The sequence below is a fragment of the Clinocottus analis genome, unplaced genomic scaffold, assembly GCF_023055335.1.
Source record: "Clinocottus analis isolate CAN_PGR_092001 unplaced genomic scaffold, fCliAna1.0.p SCAF_1, whole genome shotgun sequence".
Taxonomy (NCBI): Eukaryota; Metazoa; Chordata; class Actinopteri; order Perciformes; family Cottidae; genus Clinocottus; species Clinocottus analis.
The window spans coordinates 14,885,175-14,905,112 of record NW_027175820.1 but is presented as its reverse complement, the minus strand read 5'-3'; the positions used below and the strand labels follow the sequence as shown (position 1 = coordinate 14,905,112).

Below are 19,938 nucleotides of genomic sequence, written 5' to 3'. Positions count from 1 at the left end.
GGCTGATACTGATATTGATATGTGAGTTTTGAAAAGCAGGTAATTTTCCAAGACCAAATTTGGGACAAAGGTCTGCATAGTGTCAGTTGGTTCAAAGAGAGATTTATTTTTTAATGTAAGAAAAATGACGACAAAGGTCTATAAAAATGTACATAGATATATTCATTTTTTTGGGCAAATTCTTAAGTACCAGGTAGTATGTAGTAGGATAAGAACTGCAGTGAGTTGTGTAAGTGAGTTGAAATATAGGCTGTCTACGGATATTCATGAAATTGGAAATTACTTTATTAGTATTTGCAAGCTGACGTCTGCTAAGCATGACCGGCGAGTTATTCTTTTTTTTAAAATCAGCAATCATGTAACGACCCTCAACTTGGTTTTGTTAACCTCCTTTATCTTAATTTTAAGAGTATACCATCAATCTTTCATATTACATCTTGAATTCATTTTCAAGGAATAAGAAATATTATTAAACACACCACTTAGAATCTTAAGTGTAAGTTCCAGATAAATAAATATTAGTTTTCAAGTGTTTTTTGTGGTCAATGAGTGCAGGAAGTTTCAGGGAGCGACCATGGTATTCAAACAGAGTAAATAGGCATAAATTAAGATTAGTTATATTTCTATAACTTTCTTTTTTCTTGGATACCATCTCAGGCTCTTTGTCTCCTCTCCTCTCCTTCTGTATGGCCTCTCTCTATTGCGCAGCCTCTGACTGACTATTATTCCAGATGACTTATTTCATCGATAACATGTTTTACAAAATTGAGACGGAGACAAATGTTTTTATTAAAGTGTGAGTGCCTTTTCTTTCCTTCTTTGTGTAAGGTTTACACAAGTTTCAATAGGCAATAAGTAATGCTGGCTGGTTGTGTGTCTGTTGTCATTCTGTTAAGTTCTGAATAAAAGCAGCACAATCAATATGGGTTGTAGTGGTCGGACAGCCTGTCAGAAAAATCCACAAGTGTGCTTCTATTTGTGTGTGTGCCTGCGTTATTATTTTGGAAGTTTGCACACGGTTACCTGGTTGTATGTGTTATAAATATTGATTGTGTGATTTCTTTCTGCTAACTTAATTGCTAACTGCCAGAGATTTTGAAAAATCTGTTGTCAGGAAAATAAGTCCACGAGGAAGAAAAAAGGAATTTGCAGTGTGTTTACGTCTATGTGTGTGTTTCTGTACGTGTCAGTCATTTGATTCATCAGTATGAAACGGATAATTATTTCGTTTGAGTCTGAACCATGCCTGACTGCTCACACACATCCACCCTTAAACGCATCGCCACACACGCCTATTAGGTTTCTAATCATTGCTGTCTTTTTCCTAATGAATTCATATTAGTGTGTGTGGGTGTGTGCCAGTGTGCTATTATGGTATTGGATGTTGGGTCATTTTCATGCATGGATCATCATCATCATCACTTTAGTTGTGACAGGACACATTCTATGACATTCTATCAGATTCTGTTACATTTTACTTTCAGAAATTGAGGCCAGAATATGTCCAATCTCATTATAGATCATTATTTTACAACATGACTGCACAATTGCTCAGGATAAATTCATTAATACCCAATATTAAATGTATTATAATAATACAAGTTAAAACAATTAAGTTTATGCGTTATTATGACTTTTATTTTTGTAATTCTGGCCATTTGCTCCATGTTTTATGACATTTTTGTTTGCTGTAACTCTGTGTTTTAGCGATTAATAGGTCCAACAGAGCAACAAGTACAAGACAGTTAGTCATTCATGTGGTAAACACTGTCAACCATCATCTTGTTTGGAGGTCAAATTAAAAGTTAGCTAATTATACCTCATTGGCCAGAGTAACTGAGCAAACAGATTTCAGCAATTTCTTCAGAAAACACATTATTATTGTTACAGACAGAATTGTTTGCCTAATCTACACACATTTAAATTGTTTCTTTCAATATTGCAAGACTAAGACTTTCACCCGAATGTGTTTTGTGAACTGACAATTTAATGTTAGTAAGCTTAATATTGGTTACTAACATCTGCATATTTGCTTTTTCAATGTATATTTTGTTGTGGAGGTAAGACATCATTGCTGCCACAGTGAGATACAGGATGTTGATCACGTAGACTGAGAAAATCAGTAAAGTGCATAGTAAATACCGCTCAGTGTCCATGGTAATGGAAGGACAGTCACCAGTAGCTGCCTAATTAGCACATTACCTCAAGTCAAGGCCTTTTGCAATTCTGTCCTCTGACTGTAATTTGGCAGCCTAACTGACTATAATTCATTGTATGAGCTCTTTCTTTGACTCTCACTCCTAAACATTGCACTTCTCTACCAAATGAGGCTGTCCATGGTGATGAATGAACATCCCAAGGTCACGTTTTTGTAGCGTTGTGCATTGGCCACATGCATTCAAATTATATGTATTGTGGTAATGTAAAACATTATGAAATCAGGCATCTACTAACATGTCAAAAGACATTTCTCAACACACAGTGGACTGTTGCCAGTTATTTTTTCTGCTGTATCAACACTTTCTAACGCATTTTCCACAGAGCTGTCACACAGCTGTTGCAAAAACATTGTATGCAGTTTATTTTCCTAAACTGTCCAACCAACAGGTCAACAGCACTCAAAGGTGCTGTAACAACTCAACAAGGGAGTTATTTTACCAGACAGCAGCCGTTTGCTTTCTTACCACTTAAAACAGAAGTCACCTCGGGGCAGGACTGCAACACATAAACATGGCATATCTGGATACTTTGAGGGTATAGCCAAGAGGGTAGTAGCATCCTTGGAAGTCTATTTTTAAATTGACTGGTACTTTATTTGTCCCACATTGAAACTCACTCCTTAGAGCATATAACAACACTGCTACACAATAACCAAGCTAAAAACATTGACATATAAACCCAAGATGCAGTAATCAACACAAATGTTGCACTCTCTATGGCAGAGTTAGCAAACACGTGGTCCCTGCGGGCACCTTGTCGCCCGCAGGGACCACGTGACTCGCCTGCGAGGCATGTTCTAAAAATAAGAAAAGAATATATATATATATATATATATATATATATATATATATATATATATATATATATATATATATATATATATATATATATATATATTTATATATATATATTTATATTAAGAGTGATCTGATAAATTCTTTATTACAGGCAGTTTGCTTTTTGTAACTGATCTTAACTGAGCTCTCCCAGGCATAAAGCATATTTTGTGGATGGTGTCCTCATACAGGTTCAGGTTGTTCTCTACTTGTTTATTTTGCTGTAAGACTAAAATTAATATGTTGGTAAGAATGCCCCAAACTTCCATTGTGGCAGCTCACCGCTGACTCAACATAGCTGCACAATCTCAGCAAGGAAATGCTTTTACACTCTGCTTTCAGGACACCTGTTCCCTGTATGCATGTGTGACAAGGAGTCACCTCGTACATAGTTGACACTTTTTCTCTATAATTTATTTTGTCAGAGGGTAGTAGAAATGCATTTCAGCTTCAGTGGGCACATTTATGTAAAAAACTAAACACTTCACTTTGGCCTAAAGACCATCAAGCCTCTAGCAGAATATAGTTTGTCAATCCTGAAGCCCTGTTATGACCCTGTATATAGCTGAAATTGAACAAAACAAGCATTCTATCAAGAGGTTTTACAAGAATTTGCTTCACTTGTCAGTCCAGCATCGCAAGTGTTAGACCATCCACGTCAGCATTTATCAGTGGTGTGTAGTTTACTGATGTTCTGTCTTATAAGTTATGTGTACTTTACTGTTTAAATTGTTACCTGTCATGTTAGTTGGGGGTGCGATCTACAAAATATGGTACTATTTAACTTCTGTCATGCTCAGAAGTGTGGGCCTGTATGTTGAGTGAATTGTATTCCTCCTGCAAACGTATCTTCTTGCACATGATCGCTTCAAACTTCTGATTAAAGTAAATCCATTTGTAAGTGTGCCATTTTGTTCAGAAATAATGTACAAACACGTCTTCAAAAGCTGTAAATTCCTCAACTTGAGATAAGATACAGATGGATCAAGATATTTTTTGTTATGCAATAATTGATACATTAACAGAGAGGCCGAGCAAGGCCTGAGTGAAACATTGACTGCTCTGTGTTCTTTGGGCGGCTGTAGCTCAGGGGGATGAGTGGTCATCCTGTTACCACAAGGTAGCCGGTTCGATCCCCAGTCCCCTCACAGTTCATGCGTCAAAGTGTCTCTGAGCACGACACTTAACCCCTCGTTGCTCCCTGGGGGCCTCACGGGGAAGCCCACCGCTCCTTAATCCAGAATGGGTCAAATGCAGAGAAGAATTTCCCCAAGGGGATTAATAAAAGTGTATGTTTCTTTTTCTTTCTGTTAGAAATTGTGATGTGAGGAAAATAGCCTGTTTGTTGTAGTTGGGTGCGATGGTAATAAGGAGGCAGACGTTACCGCTACCAAAATTGAAGTGAAATGCCTACCCATGTGCACTACCCTTGCAACGGGTCACCCTAGCTTATTATGTAGGTGAAATGGCTGACTGAACGTAATTCATTAGACGTGTGCAGAGTGTTGGCATTTTAAAGGGTCCCAAATCAAATCTTAACTTAGGGCTGAACAACAGCATAGCAAGTATGGCAAGAGGTCACTATTCTAAATAACCTTACAGAGAAGCATCTGATATGCTGAAGTGATCTTGAGAAGGATGGGGAACCTGAATCAGCCTGTCGGTAGCTGAAGCTGCAGTGAAATAGATAACAAATTCTTCAATTATTGTTTTTTTTTCAACTCAATTGATTTAGAGAAATGGATAGAAAGACAGGAAGTTATGAAGGTATATGGATTTATACTAATGTGATATTTCTTCCCACTGTTTGTGGTGAGCAGTGATCCAGCACTGCTGTGGCCAGAGCTTAGCAAAGGGAATTTAGAAACTATTCCACCCAATTACGGCTGTGCTCTCTTGCACCACTCTGACATGAGGCCATAATGGCGAGGGCAAGAATCAAGATCTGCAGTCATTGTATAGTTTTTCAGTTTCAAGATTTTTTCCTCAGGCAATGGAGCGGGCATGTCTTTATAGGTATGCAACCATTATCGTTCTGCTGTAGATAGCTGAATGGGTACAGTATGCCTCTGATAACTGATACTGGCCAGCTAAAGTATGTGTCAGGTTGTTTAACTTGAGTGGCAAACTCGTATCCTTTGTGTATTTAGGTTCAGAGTAGTAGGAAGATTACTATCAGTTTATCCTCAGATGGGATCGTGCCCTGAGGAGACCCTAAAATTCCCAACACTACAACTTTACTGGCTGACTGAGTGAGTCAAGGTATTTCACTGTAGGTTTGATTGCAAAGTGTTCTTAACAATGTTTAAATGGCCTATTAAGCTGCTTTTAGCTGCTCAGCTGCTTACGAATGACCTCGAAGTGATACCATTACCATACCTTTAAACAGAAACACAGATTTTTCTTGAATGGCCCACATTTGAACACTAGAAACTCTTGTGAATTACTAGTGAGTACTGGAGGATCTCAATAATGGGATGGGTTCAAAAGAAAATATACAGAGCTGTAGTGCAGCCATCAAACTGAAGGCAAATTGCGTGCTTACTGTCAACATTGTTGGTTTCAGTTGAAGACCTACATTACACTTTCTCACATATTCTCTTTCTTTCATTATTGCTTCCTTTTTTCATTCCTTTCTTATTTTCTATCTTTGTTTTGTAAAATCAATAAAGAAGCTAGTTTAATGTAGTTTGGGGTTGCAGGCTGCTCCTAATGTCTTTCTAAATGTGCTATTTGGCTCTATTGAACAGCAATGAGTTTCTTGCTAATAACCTTAGTCTGATAACGCTTAAGTTTCTTCCTTTAAGTCTCTGCTTTGCCTGTCTAGACACAAATACACAAACATAAATAAAGGTGGAAACATATAGGCGACGAAACAGAGCTAAACTGTTCTCACACCTACGGCAAAACAGGCCTGCCGAAACATCATTCTGCTTCAGCTGTTCAGACAGACATACCTGAGAAAACCACCTCCTACACACACATACTCACAGGCACAAAATGGTGTGTGCATGCGCGGATAGCCGGTTTCTGACTGTGTTCCGCTTCACTCCTTTTCTTTATAAGCACAAGCTGCTGCTTCTGCAGCTTCTAAGCAACCTCCGCTTCACACGTACTGCATGCAGCAACAACACCTGATATTATACTGTGAATCATAAATAGTCATCCTCTCTACAGTTAAGATTTTTAAAAGTATTTTTTGAAGAAAATCAAAAACAAGTCTCAAAATGTGAGCGTACAGCTTTGATTAACAGCTTAGCCAGCAGAGCCATATGATTGCAACTTCAGAACAACCGACATGTGCTTGGGACTGTAGTTTACGAGCTGATGATGGACACATTTTTGTTAAAACTGGGATAAAGCAAATTTCCCAGCTGGCATTTCAATGTTTGAAATCATTTTTGAAATGTTTAAATTATGAATCACCATCGTGGATGAAGGTTGAATCCCCGTTGAATTTTGTTTCGCTTTTGCAAAGCGAATTAGTGCTGTAACGACTTTATTTAAACATTTCATAAATTACAAGTTTCCTTTTCATTGGCCACAGCATTTTCACATCCCAGTCTTTTTGAATATCCACGTTTAAAGGAGTAAAACACACACATACACACACACACACACACACACACACACACACACGCACACACACACACACACTCACAGATCTGTCAGATAAACGATCTGTACAAGTTTGACACAGTATATCAGTGCAACAAGTTCATTTTATTTCAAGTGATCATGCTTCTGACTCTAGGTGAAATGTTGTCATTGTAAACTCAATATTTTACACTAGCCAACAGTTTAACTTTAACAGTTTAGTACGACAAAATTCACAACAAAATCTGACATTTTTAAACAATAGACGGCTCATCAATTTATTACAGGCAGTTTGCAGGCGGTAAATAGAATATAATAGTTACACATCGGATAAAATTTGTACTGTTATTCCCTGTGATAAAACAAAAAATGCATCCTCTGGCTTTCTGCAGTTTGACAACCATTACATGGTTTATGTGTCCCCCATATTACCAGGGTAGTTGACGTAATGAGCACTACTGTTCATGCTTTAATTAACATGTCTTTAAAATAGTAATTTATCTTTGAAAACCCACATAAATCCATCCAAATAAAGTGCTATTGTTTATTAATGTTCCGTGAGATTTACTGTTAGCTAGGAATTAATCTCTCACAATGCTGTTTTACCTCTTTCTCACACTATCTCAAGCTATTTTAAAAAGACTCAACATTGCCAGAGGCTGCAACATTCAGGGTGTAATGAGATAGTAAAATGCTTTCCAAAAGTATGTCTCTCTTATTTATTGAGCTACATTTTAAATGTAAGTTGCTGATGTCAAAGATTAACATCTTTTTTTAAATCCTCTTTTCAATATTAGCCTGTTTGCTATCAGTTTGTTTAAAATATTGTGTGTGTGCCTGGATACATTCAGTCATACAGTTTTTTTTATGAATACAGACTTATATAGCTTTCCGTGGCTTCTTTGCCACTGTTGTTGTGATGGCAGTTAATCCCTCAGATGGTTCCATATCATTTTACATTATTTGAACATTTGCTCGCTATTTTTATTTCACAAAGCACGACTAAAGGCTTAGACATGCACAGTCAATTCTGGCGTGTGTTGCATTTTTTTTTACATCCTTATTACCTGCGATAAGGTTTTTCTTCACTGTGCTGTTATAAACCATGTGATGGAGTCTCATCGGCAACATCACATGTTCATGGTTCATATTGGTTCTCTAATACTCCAGAAACTCACTGATTAAGACAAGCATCTTTTCGTAACAGGAGAAACTTACCATCTCCCATTCTGTCAGGAAAATGATCTACAGCTAATAAATAATTGACAAGCAGCGAATAATATAATACCAGTATTACAGCATTTCAGAGGCAGAGGAGAATGATGATCCGGTGCTAGGTGCATGCAGCTACAACTGGAAATGTGTTTGCAAGTTAGTAATTTTCCACACAATTTCCCTGTATTCAACAGCAAGACGTTGTGGTGCTGGGTGCGTAGCTCCTAGAAGTGATTTGTGTGAATGTAAAGAAGGATGCTGTTAAATATAAGCAAAGGGCTTTCTGTTTCAGAGTTGTTCTATCTCTCTACTCCCATTCAATAAAGATGGATTATTTTTGAAACACCAAAATGTCACTGAGCAATTAATTGTTCTACCTTTGGCATAGCAGCTTCTGTTAAATAACACGATAGTCACAACCAAGAACTCTGTGTCTTTCTCCCATGCTGGTCTAATCATTAGTGCTCACACGTTTTATAAATGAATATTTCCTGAACACAGTTAGACCTCCATCAAAATATTTGCTCCTTCAAATCCTAATTTTATTTTCATGTTATCTAAACAGCATAATTTGTATGATTTCCTTTCGTATGAGTCATGTCACATTCGGACACATCAGGGATTCCACTAAATTTCTGGGTTTGATCAGTCTGTTTAATCAGTTATTCATAGATTTTTTGTTTTTTGCAAATGCACTTTGACAACCTACCTTGTTTCAGTCATTTTTGCTTTAATTGAACATGACTTCATGGCATGAAGTCATGTTTAATACCGGGACTCATGATGTCAAGAGTTTGGGGGCTGCCAGTTTTGTAAAAATTGTGTTTTCTGTTTACAAAATGTTACTTTTAATTTACTGTTATTCACATGCAGCTCCTAACCTCATATAGCACTTATTTGTGAAACTCCCACTTCACTAAGCCTTCACCTTTTCCTAGTGATTTAATCATTTGTTTATTTTCCTGAAAATTGTAAGGATGATAAAGCACAAGACCATCCCTGAAGAAATTATAATACATCTTTTATTGTTTTTTTGTCTTTTTTTGTCTTGTCTGTATTCTCACTTCCCACCTTCCCTAATTGTCTTTGTTTATAACTGTTTCTGCTTGTTTTCCTCTCTTCTTCTTCCAGGTGATAAAGCTGTCTTTTGAAGAGTTCGACCTGGAAAGAGGATATGACACACTAACTGTGGGTGATGGAGGAAAAATAGGAGACACTCGGAGGGTACTCTACGTGTAAGTGACACTCATGTGTTCTGGCCCATAATACAGTAGTCATGAAATGCAACAGCATAGCACTCATTCATTGTTGAAATCAGAGAGACAAGTGCCGGTCCACACTATGTATTGTATTATGAATTAATTATTTTTACACTCAACAATCATATATTTGTCCATTTAATAATTATTATTTTATATTTGTCAATAATTAAAGTCTCCTCAAAGTCAAAAAGAGAACGTGATAAACCAATAATGCTTATTACAAGTTTTGTGTGTGTGTTTGTGTGTGTGTGTGTGTATTGTGTAGACTTACCGGTTCCAGTGTCCCTGACCTCATCGTTAGCTTGTCCAATCAGATGTGGCTACACCTGCAGTCAGACGATACAATCGGCTCAGCAGGGTTTAAGGCAGTCTTTGAAGGTATGGCCCCCTCCTACCTACATGTTTCTTGCTCTCTGTCTCTGAAACAAACACTCACATACCTACACACAAACAGATATACACGCTCACATAATGGAGTGTGAAAGTCATTGCGTTGCTGACTGAGTGATTCAATTGTAAACACAACTGCTGTTATCTGTCCTTGTGCATAAATGTGTGTGTGTGTGTGGCTGTGCATTACAAGAAGGTAATAACTGAATTACGAGTCAATCAGCTGATCGTTTTGCTTGGTTATTTTGTATATTACACCAAAGCTAACACTGATAGAGAGATACAGATGGTGACAGTCACAGTGAGTGAAGGTGAGAGGAAGATATACGGCGCAAATGTCCTTCTAAGTACTTGATATTTAGAATAATACATTTATTTGATTTATTTATTTGATTATCTACTGCATTTCACCATGGCAATGCAGCTCTTTAAATCGCATTGAACTAAACGGATCAAAACTTAACTTAATTTACTCAAGACAAAGAGTGAGACAGGTAGAGAGATGTAATTTGATAAACGTAGAGACAGAGGAAGAGGGACAACACAAAATTGGCAGACTGGGATGCAAGGAGACAAATTGAGTGAGAGGAAATAAAGTGTCTAAAGGAGAGATTGAGGGAGTGTGAGATTCAGTTATGTTGCTGACGGTGTTATCCGGGGTCAGCGTTGTCCGGGAGTCAGCTCAGTGTAGCCACAGAAACCGCAACTGTAACTGTAAGCAGGTGGGGTTGAACATCATATTACAAAGTTCCCTTGGCTCAGCAAAGATGGTGCTGACCTTGATTTTGTTAGGTTAACATACTCTTTACAACGTGCCTCGAAGGGATCGAGAAGGCCCACCTTAATTATATGACATATTTCAAGGCACTGACGCATTATAAACAAAGTAAAAACTTTTAGATGATCTTCTAGATAGAATAACCTCAAGATGATCTTGTAGTTTTCCTCAGGATAACTGAACAACCGCCTGCGGTATGTTTTGTGTGCGTGTCCTTGCATGTATATATGTGATGCTGTCACATCATATAATGTCACCATGTTGCACACTTTGATCAGAGTTACCCCTGAGAGCCTTTGGTTTTCAGGCCTGCAGGAAAACACAACACGTGTCGTTTTCTTGCTTTTGAATGCTGTCATGTTACACTTGTCAATCACTGCAGTTCTGTGTGTGTGTGTTTGTGTGTGTATTTGAGAAAAAGAGAGAGAAAGAGAGAGAAAAGAGATAGAGAAAGCACACAGCCCATTCTGATAATTGAGGCTTTCAGTGAAATGCTGCTGCCAAGTTTTTAGGCTGATGGCAATTGACTGTGAAAAGAGTAACAATGTAAATAATGTACTTAATTTTTTAACTCATCAAAGGACTGAACATTTGGATTAAATGTTTAAATGATTCCTCTATAATATCATGAAAACATAGTGCATCTGGATACCATCCTTGTGTCATTACTTCAGATTCAAAACCCGAACTACAAGCCGTGACAGCATGTGGCTCGTATTGTTTTCACTTTTTAAGTGTGTGTGTCAAAATGTGGTTCTGGAGACACCTACTCCCACAAGCAGTTTGAGTACTTAATTAATATCTATGTCTATTTGTGCACATATTTTGTCAATATGATAGCATCAATATTGATACAGTCACAAAACTTTACAGGTATGAGGTTGAAATCAAAATGAAGGCCAAGAAGATGAAGATGGGTGTGGCCCAAGCAAGGGCACTGAAAGAAGGGGGTTAGGAAGTGGTGAAAGGCCTTTGGTCCCCCAACCAAACACCTCTGGCCTGATTTGGGGTCAAATCTGTTGTCATCCCATCACTAGATCTCTTGTCTTGACTCGGCTTTGATGGCACTTTTCCTAAAAGTGTTTATTCATACTACTTCAAATGCAAAAGCTTCTATCAGTGAGCCAAAGACTTAATCCTTGTTGTGACAACTCATTCGGTGATAAATAACAACCTAGTAGATTCAATTCTTCAATAGGTATGTTGCATTACAATGATTGCTGTTTGACTTCTGATACTCACATAAGTAGTTGGCTAAACCAACAAAGTTAACAACTCCTGCATGCACCTTCTTTAACATATGATAATTGCTTGACTTCATCATAACAACTTCAAAAAGTTCACTGTGGTTGATTTTCTACATCAATCAGATGTTATTTTGGATTCTTCTTCTAGATGAATGAGAAATGTCAATTTGTCTTTTTCTTTCTTGCTCTCCAAAATAAAATAAAATTAACCAAAACCAAACGTGGCTGGATGTATTAAAATACATCTAAACCTGTGTGATTATGAGGTTTGCCTTGAAACATGGTTGGCAGTAATGCAAAGTGTATGTTTGGGCTAAAACACACAAAAAAATGAATTTAAAAGTCCTGAAAGTCATTGTGTTTGTAACTTTTGAATACATTGTTCCTCCATGTATTTTTTTCTTCTATTCTCAATAATGTATATTTATTTGTGTAATATATGACTTTTAACGAGGAAAAGAAACATGTATTGACTTGTAAATCTATGCCCTGTAATCTCTTTCAACTTTGAACGAAAGGAAAGGAAAATAATGATAGAAAAGAAGAAAAAAAAATAAATAGCGAGCAAGAAAGCTGCCACCACCATAATGACAGACTTACTCGGGGCTCAAGATCGTTAATATCCATCCTGACACTCGTCAACTGGGTGACAGATAGCTCTAGGCCACACGCACGCACACACATGCACACACACTTACACACACACCCACATGCTTACCACGTCGAGTATTTTACTCTTGTGGGTGTACTTACATCCCAACAGATAGTGAAAGTGAAGAACACATGCACACACATACATTGCTCACCTTGAGATGTATTTGCCCAGAGCAAATCCAGGAGCATGGTGGAGCATGTGTTACAAGATGACAGACGTCTGGTAGAATGTCAAATTTTAAAGGAGGGGAGAGAGGGAAGAGCAGTGAATAAAAACATACTGCTATTAGGGGAAGAAGGGATAGAAAAGAGAGTGACAAAATGAATGGAATATGATTGTAGACCAGTTTGGCAGTAGCGCTAATGTGACACTCATGCCAGAATGCAGTGTATTGAATCAGATTGAGGGAGCGGGAGCAATAAGAAGAAGATTGAGCACAGTGGGAACAGGGATAATTTGAAATAAGAACAGGCTGAAATGGAGGGATGAAGATAAAGAAACAAGGAAAGAAACAACATGTGTGTGTATGAGAAGCAGTCGTATGTAATTCAATGTCACACACTGCAGTGTTGCTCTCTTTGATGTGTACCTCCTGCTGGTTTCTTAATGAGTATGCATGGCTCAGTGTGTTTGCATCTACCTGTGTGTTTCCACTATTTGTTTTGCCTTTCACAATTCAGTCTGAATTACACTCTAATTACCCTCGTGACAATTAGCTGTAACAAAGGAAACAATATAAATACATTTCTCTTATGTTTTTTGTTTCTCAACACAACAGTGTCAAAAAAAGGACACTTGTAATTTCCGATTGTTTTTATTTTTTTTGCTGGTTGACACGGCCACATTAAGTTTGCTGCTCGTACTTCTTATAAGAAATGGCAAGTTCTTACAATTTGTCAACCTGTTGACGACAGTAGCCATTGCATACATTTTAAGTATGGTTTTTATGTCTAGACGGCATAATAAGTCTGTTTACAGGCTGCAGACTCATTCAGACACACACGCACGCATGCATGTTGACTTTAATTCACTAATTATCAGCATAAAAACATGTCTGTATGTGTCATGGGTTACAGAGATCGAACGGGGAGGCTGTGGTGATCCTGGTGTGCCAGCATTTGGTCGTCGTAGCGGTGATCGCTTTCAACACGGCGACGTGTTGACCTTCTTTTGCCAGTCAGCTTTTGAACTAGTGGGAGAAAGGACCATCACATGTCAGCACAATAACCAGTGGTCTGGCAATAAACCCAGTTGTATCTGTAAGTATACTTAGTCTATACAGAGATATTTATGTTTGTGTTGATTGTTTTCCTGTTAATTTTGCATTTCCAATATTGCCATATTTCTTTTATTGTTGTATCTATTTGTCTTTGCTTTTTTGCTTGTTTTCTTACCCAATTACCTATTGTAAGAGCCACAAGTGTGTTTTGGATCAATTAAAATGTCAGAAGTATTTAGAATTTAATATTAAGAATTATGCTCACGGCGGAGGAACTTTATTTTGAATTTTATTGAAAGATGTTTATGTTAATGACAGATGCTCGCACCAGGTGTTTTAATGAAGTCATGATGGCATCAGGTGGAGGGGAAAGAGCCGCATTAGGGTTGCGAGCATACAGTTTTTTAGCGTATGATCAAGGGACTGTATATTGTTTTTGAACGTTTACTATTTTGTACATTTTTGCTAAGAAATAAAAGACAAAGAAACGGAATCGAACGGTCTGATTTCATACACGTACGAGAAAACTCACTGTGCCCGCTGCTCTTTAGCTGCGTTATGAAAACACAGACGGAACGCCGCTACACTTATCAACTTGACCTCTTTCCATCCTGCCTTTGTTTCTTCCTTTGTGTAGTTTCATGTTTCTTCAACTTCACGGCTCCATCAGGGACTATATTGTCCCCCAACTACCCAGAGGAGTATGGGAACAACCTGAACTGTGTGTGGTTGATTATCTCTGAACCGGGTAGCCGCATTCATCTCCTGTTCTCTGACTTTGACCTGGAGCCACAGTTTGACTGGTTGGTGATCAAAGATGAAGGTAAGTCTAAATATCTTACTATAATGGACTCAATTAACACCTCAGGAAATGGATTTATGCATATTCTAAAATGCTGAAATACAGATGTGCATACGTGTAATTTTTCTTAAATCGTTAAAATGGTCAAATAATCTGGGGGCGCAGTCTTTCTCAACTTAGTCTATCACCTGCAGGCAAAGATAACTTCAAATAAGGTTTGGTTGAGAATTGCTAGCTGACAAACTGGATGGAAAGTTGGAATATGTATTTTGTTGTGCAATTTTCCATTACACAAAGAACACAGGGCACTTTGATAACTCATTCTAAAACGTTATTGATTTAGACTGAATCAACTAAATCCCTTGTTTGACAGGCTTGTCATTAAAGATTAAATTGTGCTAAATCGGCTGGCTGTAAACCTGTCCCTGTGCAGGGATGATTTTTGGAGCAGGGTTTTGAAAATTGTAGGGCAATTAGTGCTGTTACACTGGGCAAACTGAAATCAAAGTTGTTGCTTCAAAGTCTTCTAGTTTGTTCCGCTTGGTGATCGATCACTGGTGTCAGATGGAAACAACACTGCATGTCTTCTTTTCAGAAATTAAAACTTATTTTATAACTGACATGCCCTCTTGAAAGTAATCAAGATATGCACCGCCAAAAAGACCTCTCTAAATACACTTTTTGATTAGATTAGAAGAAAGTTAGGTGAAAAACACATAGGCTTTTTATTGTTGTAATAAATATTGCATCAAAAGTCTGTGAACTAAATACGCCATATCAGTTCAATCTAAAAGTGCATTTAGTTTATTATGTGGCAGAAGTTGGTTGTGTCACTCCATGAACAGGTGTTGTCTTATAAATACCTTGTAAAGAATCAGTCGCCATTACTATGGCACCCATTAACTTACTTCAAAATGGTGTTCAGAAGGTTAACTACTGTACAAGTGTGCATCATTTACAATTTAAACTTAACTGCTGCACCACAGTACTTAACCGGCTGATATATAATAAAAATGAGTTTACAAGTAACATAACTCAGCATTGCAATGGTGCTGTAATTAGAAATCATTGATACAAAAAAGTAGTTTTGGGAACTTATTTTAAGAGGTAAATATAGCGATTTGATCAATCGAATCATTTCTCAACTGTTGCTCATCCGACATTGATAATATACACTGATGAGTAATTTGCATTGTCTCTTTATGGGACACGATCAAATGTAAAACATTTGTATCATTGTCATCAACAAGTTTATTGTATGCAGCCAATTGTGTGACACACTCTGCTTGTATGCCTTTAAACATGCATACATAAGAATGAAAGGCGGAAAATAAATCTGCATCCTAATGCCATAAGATTAAAGTTTATCTGCAGCAGAGAAACCCACAGGCTTTTCCATCCAATAAGGAGTTTATGTGACCTTGACATTCAAGACTTTTATCCATGTATAACAGAACAATGAAATACAAACAAATGGCAAGCAAAAGTGAACAGAGCAACCAAAGTAATAACCCATAAATCACCTGAGCTGGGAAACAGTACTATAGCATCCAGCTTACAACATCTGATAAAGTTTGAGGGTGTGCTTTTGATCAGTATTTCAATGGTTAACATAATCAGAAAGCCATTGTTGTCATTTAATAACAGAGCACATCGTGATAGACTGTTAAGAAAGGCGTGTGTGAATGTCTCGTCTTAGATAAGTAAGCGTAGGACCTTGTCACTCTTTCAGCTATTGTTGCATTCTCTTTTACTCCTGGTCTCTTGTCTGTCAATGCAATAATGAATATGTGGAAGAGCTTTTGGGTTGCTGAAGAACAAAGTGAATAGTGCTTTGAAACTCAGTCGCCATGTATCTTAATTGATTCTTAGTCCAAAACTTCCAAGTCAAGGAGGAAAAAACAAGAAAAGTTTCTATAGGATTGTTCTTAAAGAATCCCAATTCTGGCTCCAGTGTGTTTTATCACTAAGGTGTTCTTGTTTCTCCTCTTCTGTCCCTGTCGAGGTTGCCAACTCACACTGCTATTCATTGCACCTTTTGTTGTTGGATTCTTTCGAGGATTTTGAATATTATTTTAAATACATATTACGTTCCTAACGATGTATTCTAAATCACTTAATTAATCACGCTGATTGCTTTGTTATGTTTAAAAGATTGGAGGGATCAGGAATAATCTGAAAGTGTTGATACAATTCTCCTTAGCTATGATTAATATCCAGTACCATAATCTTGTAACATTGAAATGATTCTGGTCTAACTGATCTGATATTGTACATGTCATTACAATATATACATCAAAAGTAAAGTATAAGTCAATAGAATAGCATAAAATGACCAGAAGAAGTAGGATTACTTTATTATTGCTACAGCAGATATATACACACAATCGCTCTGTATGGGCATGGATTACCAGAACTGGATTTAAAGTCAGACTATGAAAAAAACATGATTGCAGATGCCATTGGGTTAGTTCAAGCATCACTGAGACAGAGTTGCTTGAATTTTTCAGAGTGACCTTTTCAAATGTAATCAATAAAGGGACCAGAACACAAGACCCAACTTTAAACCATTTGCTATGTGGGTAGATGGCCCTTAGTGGACGCACACAGGACATATTGGGTAGCAAAAGCCATAAGAAATATTACCAGTGTTCTCCTCCCCGTACAAAACTGCAGGTGTTTTCTGTTGAATCACAGTTTCTGCTGCAGCACCAATCTGCTAGACTCCTGGTGGGCCATCAGCAACAACAAGCATTGTGTTAGTTCTGGCAGAGAACTGAAGTTGTGCATGCCAAAAGCTCATCAGCACAAGTTGACATTTATAATCGCTGATCACACTCTAACTACATCGCATTCAATGGCATTCAATCAAGGCAATAAAGTGGTCTTTATAATCTCACAATGTCGCTCACATACTTATGATCATTATGGCGCTGCTGCTGGTGGTTAATCTGTTTATTTCTACCTTCTATAAGCTGCTGTTACTGGCTGCGGCGATTGATTTCTCTATCAACAACCTCAGCTTCCTCCTGTTCATGTGTCTTATCGCCATTGCTGGGGATGGCATTTCTTTCCTTGTGCATTATGTTTATTCCATATCTCACTGATAAGGGCCTGCTGGGTTCTGTTCTATGTAGCCCTTTAGGGTTATATTATGCTCCCTACTGAATCTGTGGCTGCTGCTTGGATCATTTGGGAGCACCCTCAAGATCAGTGTATTCTGCCAAAAAAGTGTAGTTGCAGTAAATGATACTATGCTGTGACACAAATGTCTCAGATAGAAATGAGGTGATGTATGGTTACAGCTGCACAGGCCAGCGGGGGACTGGTAATGGTTTCAGGGCCATTCAATTCGTATACAGTGGGTCCTTTAATGGCTATAGAGCGCTGCCTTAATGCCAGAGCATATCTTAACATAGCAGCCAGCTTCGGCCATTCATTGCAATCATATATCCCTCAGGGGTTTGATTGGTACTTCGAACAAGATAATGCTCCTGCCATGGTGACAGAATTGTCTAGGAATGCATAGCTCAAGACACCTTTAGGTGAAATAATGTTAATGGTCTTGACACCACAATTCCCTGATATCAGTTTCTTTGGGATGCACTCAAATGCAGCTTGTGTAGAACAAAAGCATGTACAGTTGTGACCCTAGAACTCCACAGGTACCTTATTAAGTCACCGCCGAGACATGGAGGAGCTGTGAGGACTAAAGGTGGTCCAATGTGGGGCTGAACAGGGGTCTGTATTTACAGGTCACTGAGTAAATCTTTTTTGTTGTTGGGTTGGTTGGATTAGATCAAAATAATCCTGTTTTAGTACAGCCACAACAACATTCATGAATTTGTGCATTTTTTTGTTTATCTTATGTATATCTTCATAAAACAAAGTGTGTTACTACTAGAAGGATGTGCTTCCTACTTAAGGACACTGGATTCTTTGTTGTCTTACTATACAGTGAACATCAGCAGAAAAAATATATATCAGGGGCGATGTCAAATTGCCTTGTTTTAGCACAGTGATGATGCATTTCATCTCAATAGTCTCAGAAAGAGACCTAAACCTTTAAAAACGCTTGTTATCCTTCAATGGCCTTAAAACAAATTGTGTCTAAGCATAATTGTTTTTTACTATCTTAAAATTAGTAATTTATTTCTTCATCGGCAGCAGGACCTCTTCACAGAGTCTTCCATGTTGTACCACCAAGTTTCTGTAGTGACAAACAAAAAACAAAACACAGGGCCTTTTGCATTTTTACTGCAGGGGTATTCAGTTGGATGCAATCTGCAACCGCTAGATGCCACTTCACACTGATCCCTTAAGAACAAAAAGTAAAATTTAAGACCCAAAGCTTTCAAGAGCAGATGCAATTTAACTCACTGCTGTTGGTTAAACTCCCGGCAGTGTATTGAAGTAGTCAAACCAGGCTCCACCAGGAACAAGCTGCAACATCTAATACAACATACAGCAAACTTATTTTGTTGGAAACAAACATTCAAAGCAACATATTGCTGTTAATATATATTTACATTTATTAAGTACAATTTTGAATTCAGGAAATGGTAATGGTATTCCTCCATTTTGGTATTCACAATATAACTCCTAATTATTCTTAAATCTTCTTCTTCTGCATTATGTTTTGATGCTATAAATAGTTTTATGTGAAGCACTTTGATTTCCCTTGTTGTTGAAATGATCTATACAAATACAAGTGTCTTACCTTGCTTTAGAGAACTGAATAAAGTGAATTGAATGGGTTCTTTTCACTCCATTAAATTATTTAATCCCACTGACGGGCAGGTGATTGACTAATAGTGCTATCCATTGAGCTACTGACAGAGTATTTAATAAGGTATGTATGTTGGTAAAACAATTCTATAATAAGTGCACACTATTTAGCATTAGTTGATGTTTTTTTTTATTATCATTTACTAACACAACTGATCTCATTTATCATCTATAATACTTTATTTACAACTGGGAAATCCATCATTTATAAAGTATGAAACCCAAGCTTATTAATCAAGAATAACAAACATTTCTAACTGTGTTTATGAACAAGTTAGTAATAAGTATTCATGTTGGAATAATGCTTTATAAATGATGAATTAATTGTTTATTCATGCTAAAAAGTGTGCACTTAAAGTGCTATCAACATTTCGACAAAATAACACCAAAACAACATATTAAGTTGTGCTAATTTGATCAAGAATAGTAAGACCTATTGAGTCATATCTCAGTATTTTTTTTCACAACCCTCATAACACTTTATCTCTTGAGGTCTCTTGAAGTGTTTTATTTGTCCCTTTTACAGGAGTCCTTCACTTTCTAAGTATGTCCTTGGCCTAATGTTATTCATATGAAATTCGATAAGCACCATGAAAACGTGTCTGTAAAAAATTGTTTAAACTCTGTTCTATTTCAGGCCTGTCTGAGCCAACGACATTTGGGACGTTCTCCGGAAAAGATGTTCCATCCCAGATCGCCTCGAATGGACACATCATGAGACTGGAGTTTCAATCTGATCATTCTAATACTGGAAAAGGCTTCAATATCAGCTACACCAGTATGTGTTACCTACTTACATGTGTGTGTGTGTGTGTGTGTGTGTGTGTGTGTGTGTGTGTGTGTGTGTGTGTGTGTGTGTGTGTGTGTGTCTGTCTGTTTGATTAGATTTACTGACATGTAAAACTTATAAAACTTTTATTAGAGGTCAG

The 19,938-nt window shown here is 37.4% G+C and overlaps 1 protein-coding gene across 2 annotated transcripts in view; it reads left to right on the top strand.

The window, feature by feature from the left end:
- Positions 1 to 19,938, top strand: part of csmd1a (CUB and Sushi multiple domains 1a) — a 363,484-nt gene that overhangs the window by 215,467 nt on the left and 128,079 nt on the right. For both annotated transcript variants that reach the window (XM_068586302.1, XM_068586216.1), the window contains exons 11-15: positions 9,000 to 9,103; positions 9,396 to 9,508; positions 13,277 to 13,459; positions 14,057 to 14,242; positions 19,647 to 19,787. In XM_068586302.1, the coding sequence (XP_068442403.1) occupies positions 9,000 to 9,103; positions 9,396 to 9,508; positions 13,277 to 13,459; positions 14,057 to 14,242; positions 19,647 to 19,787 (727 nt within the window). The remainder of the gene's footprint in view (positions 1 to 8,999; positions 9,104 to 9,395; positions 9,509 to 13,276; positions 13,460 to 14,056; positions 14,243 to 19,646; positions 19,788 to 19,938) is intronic.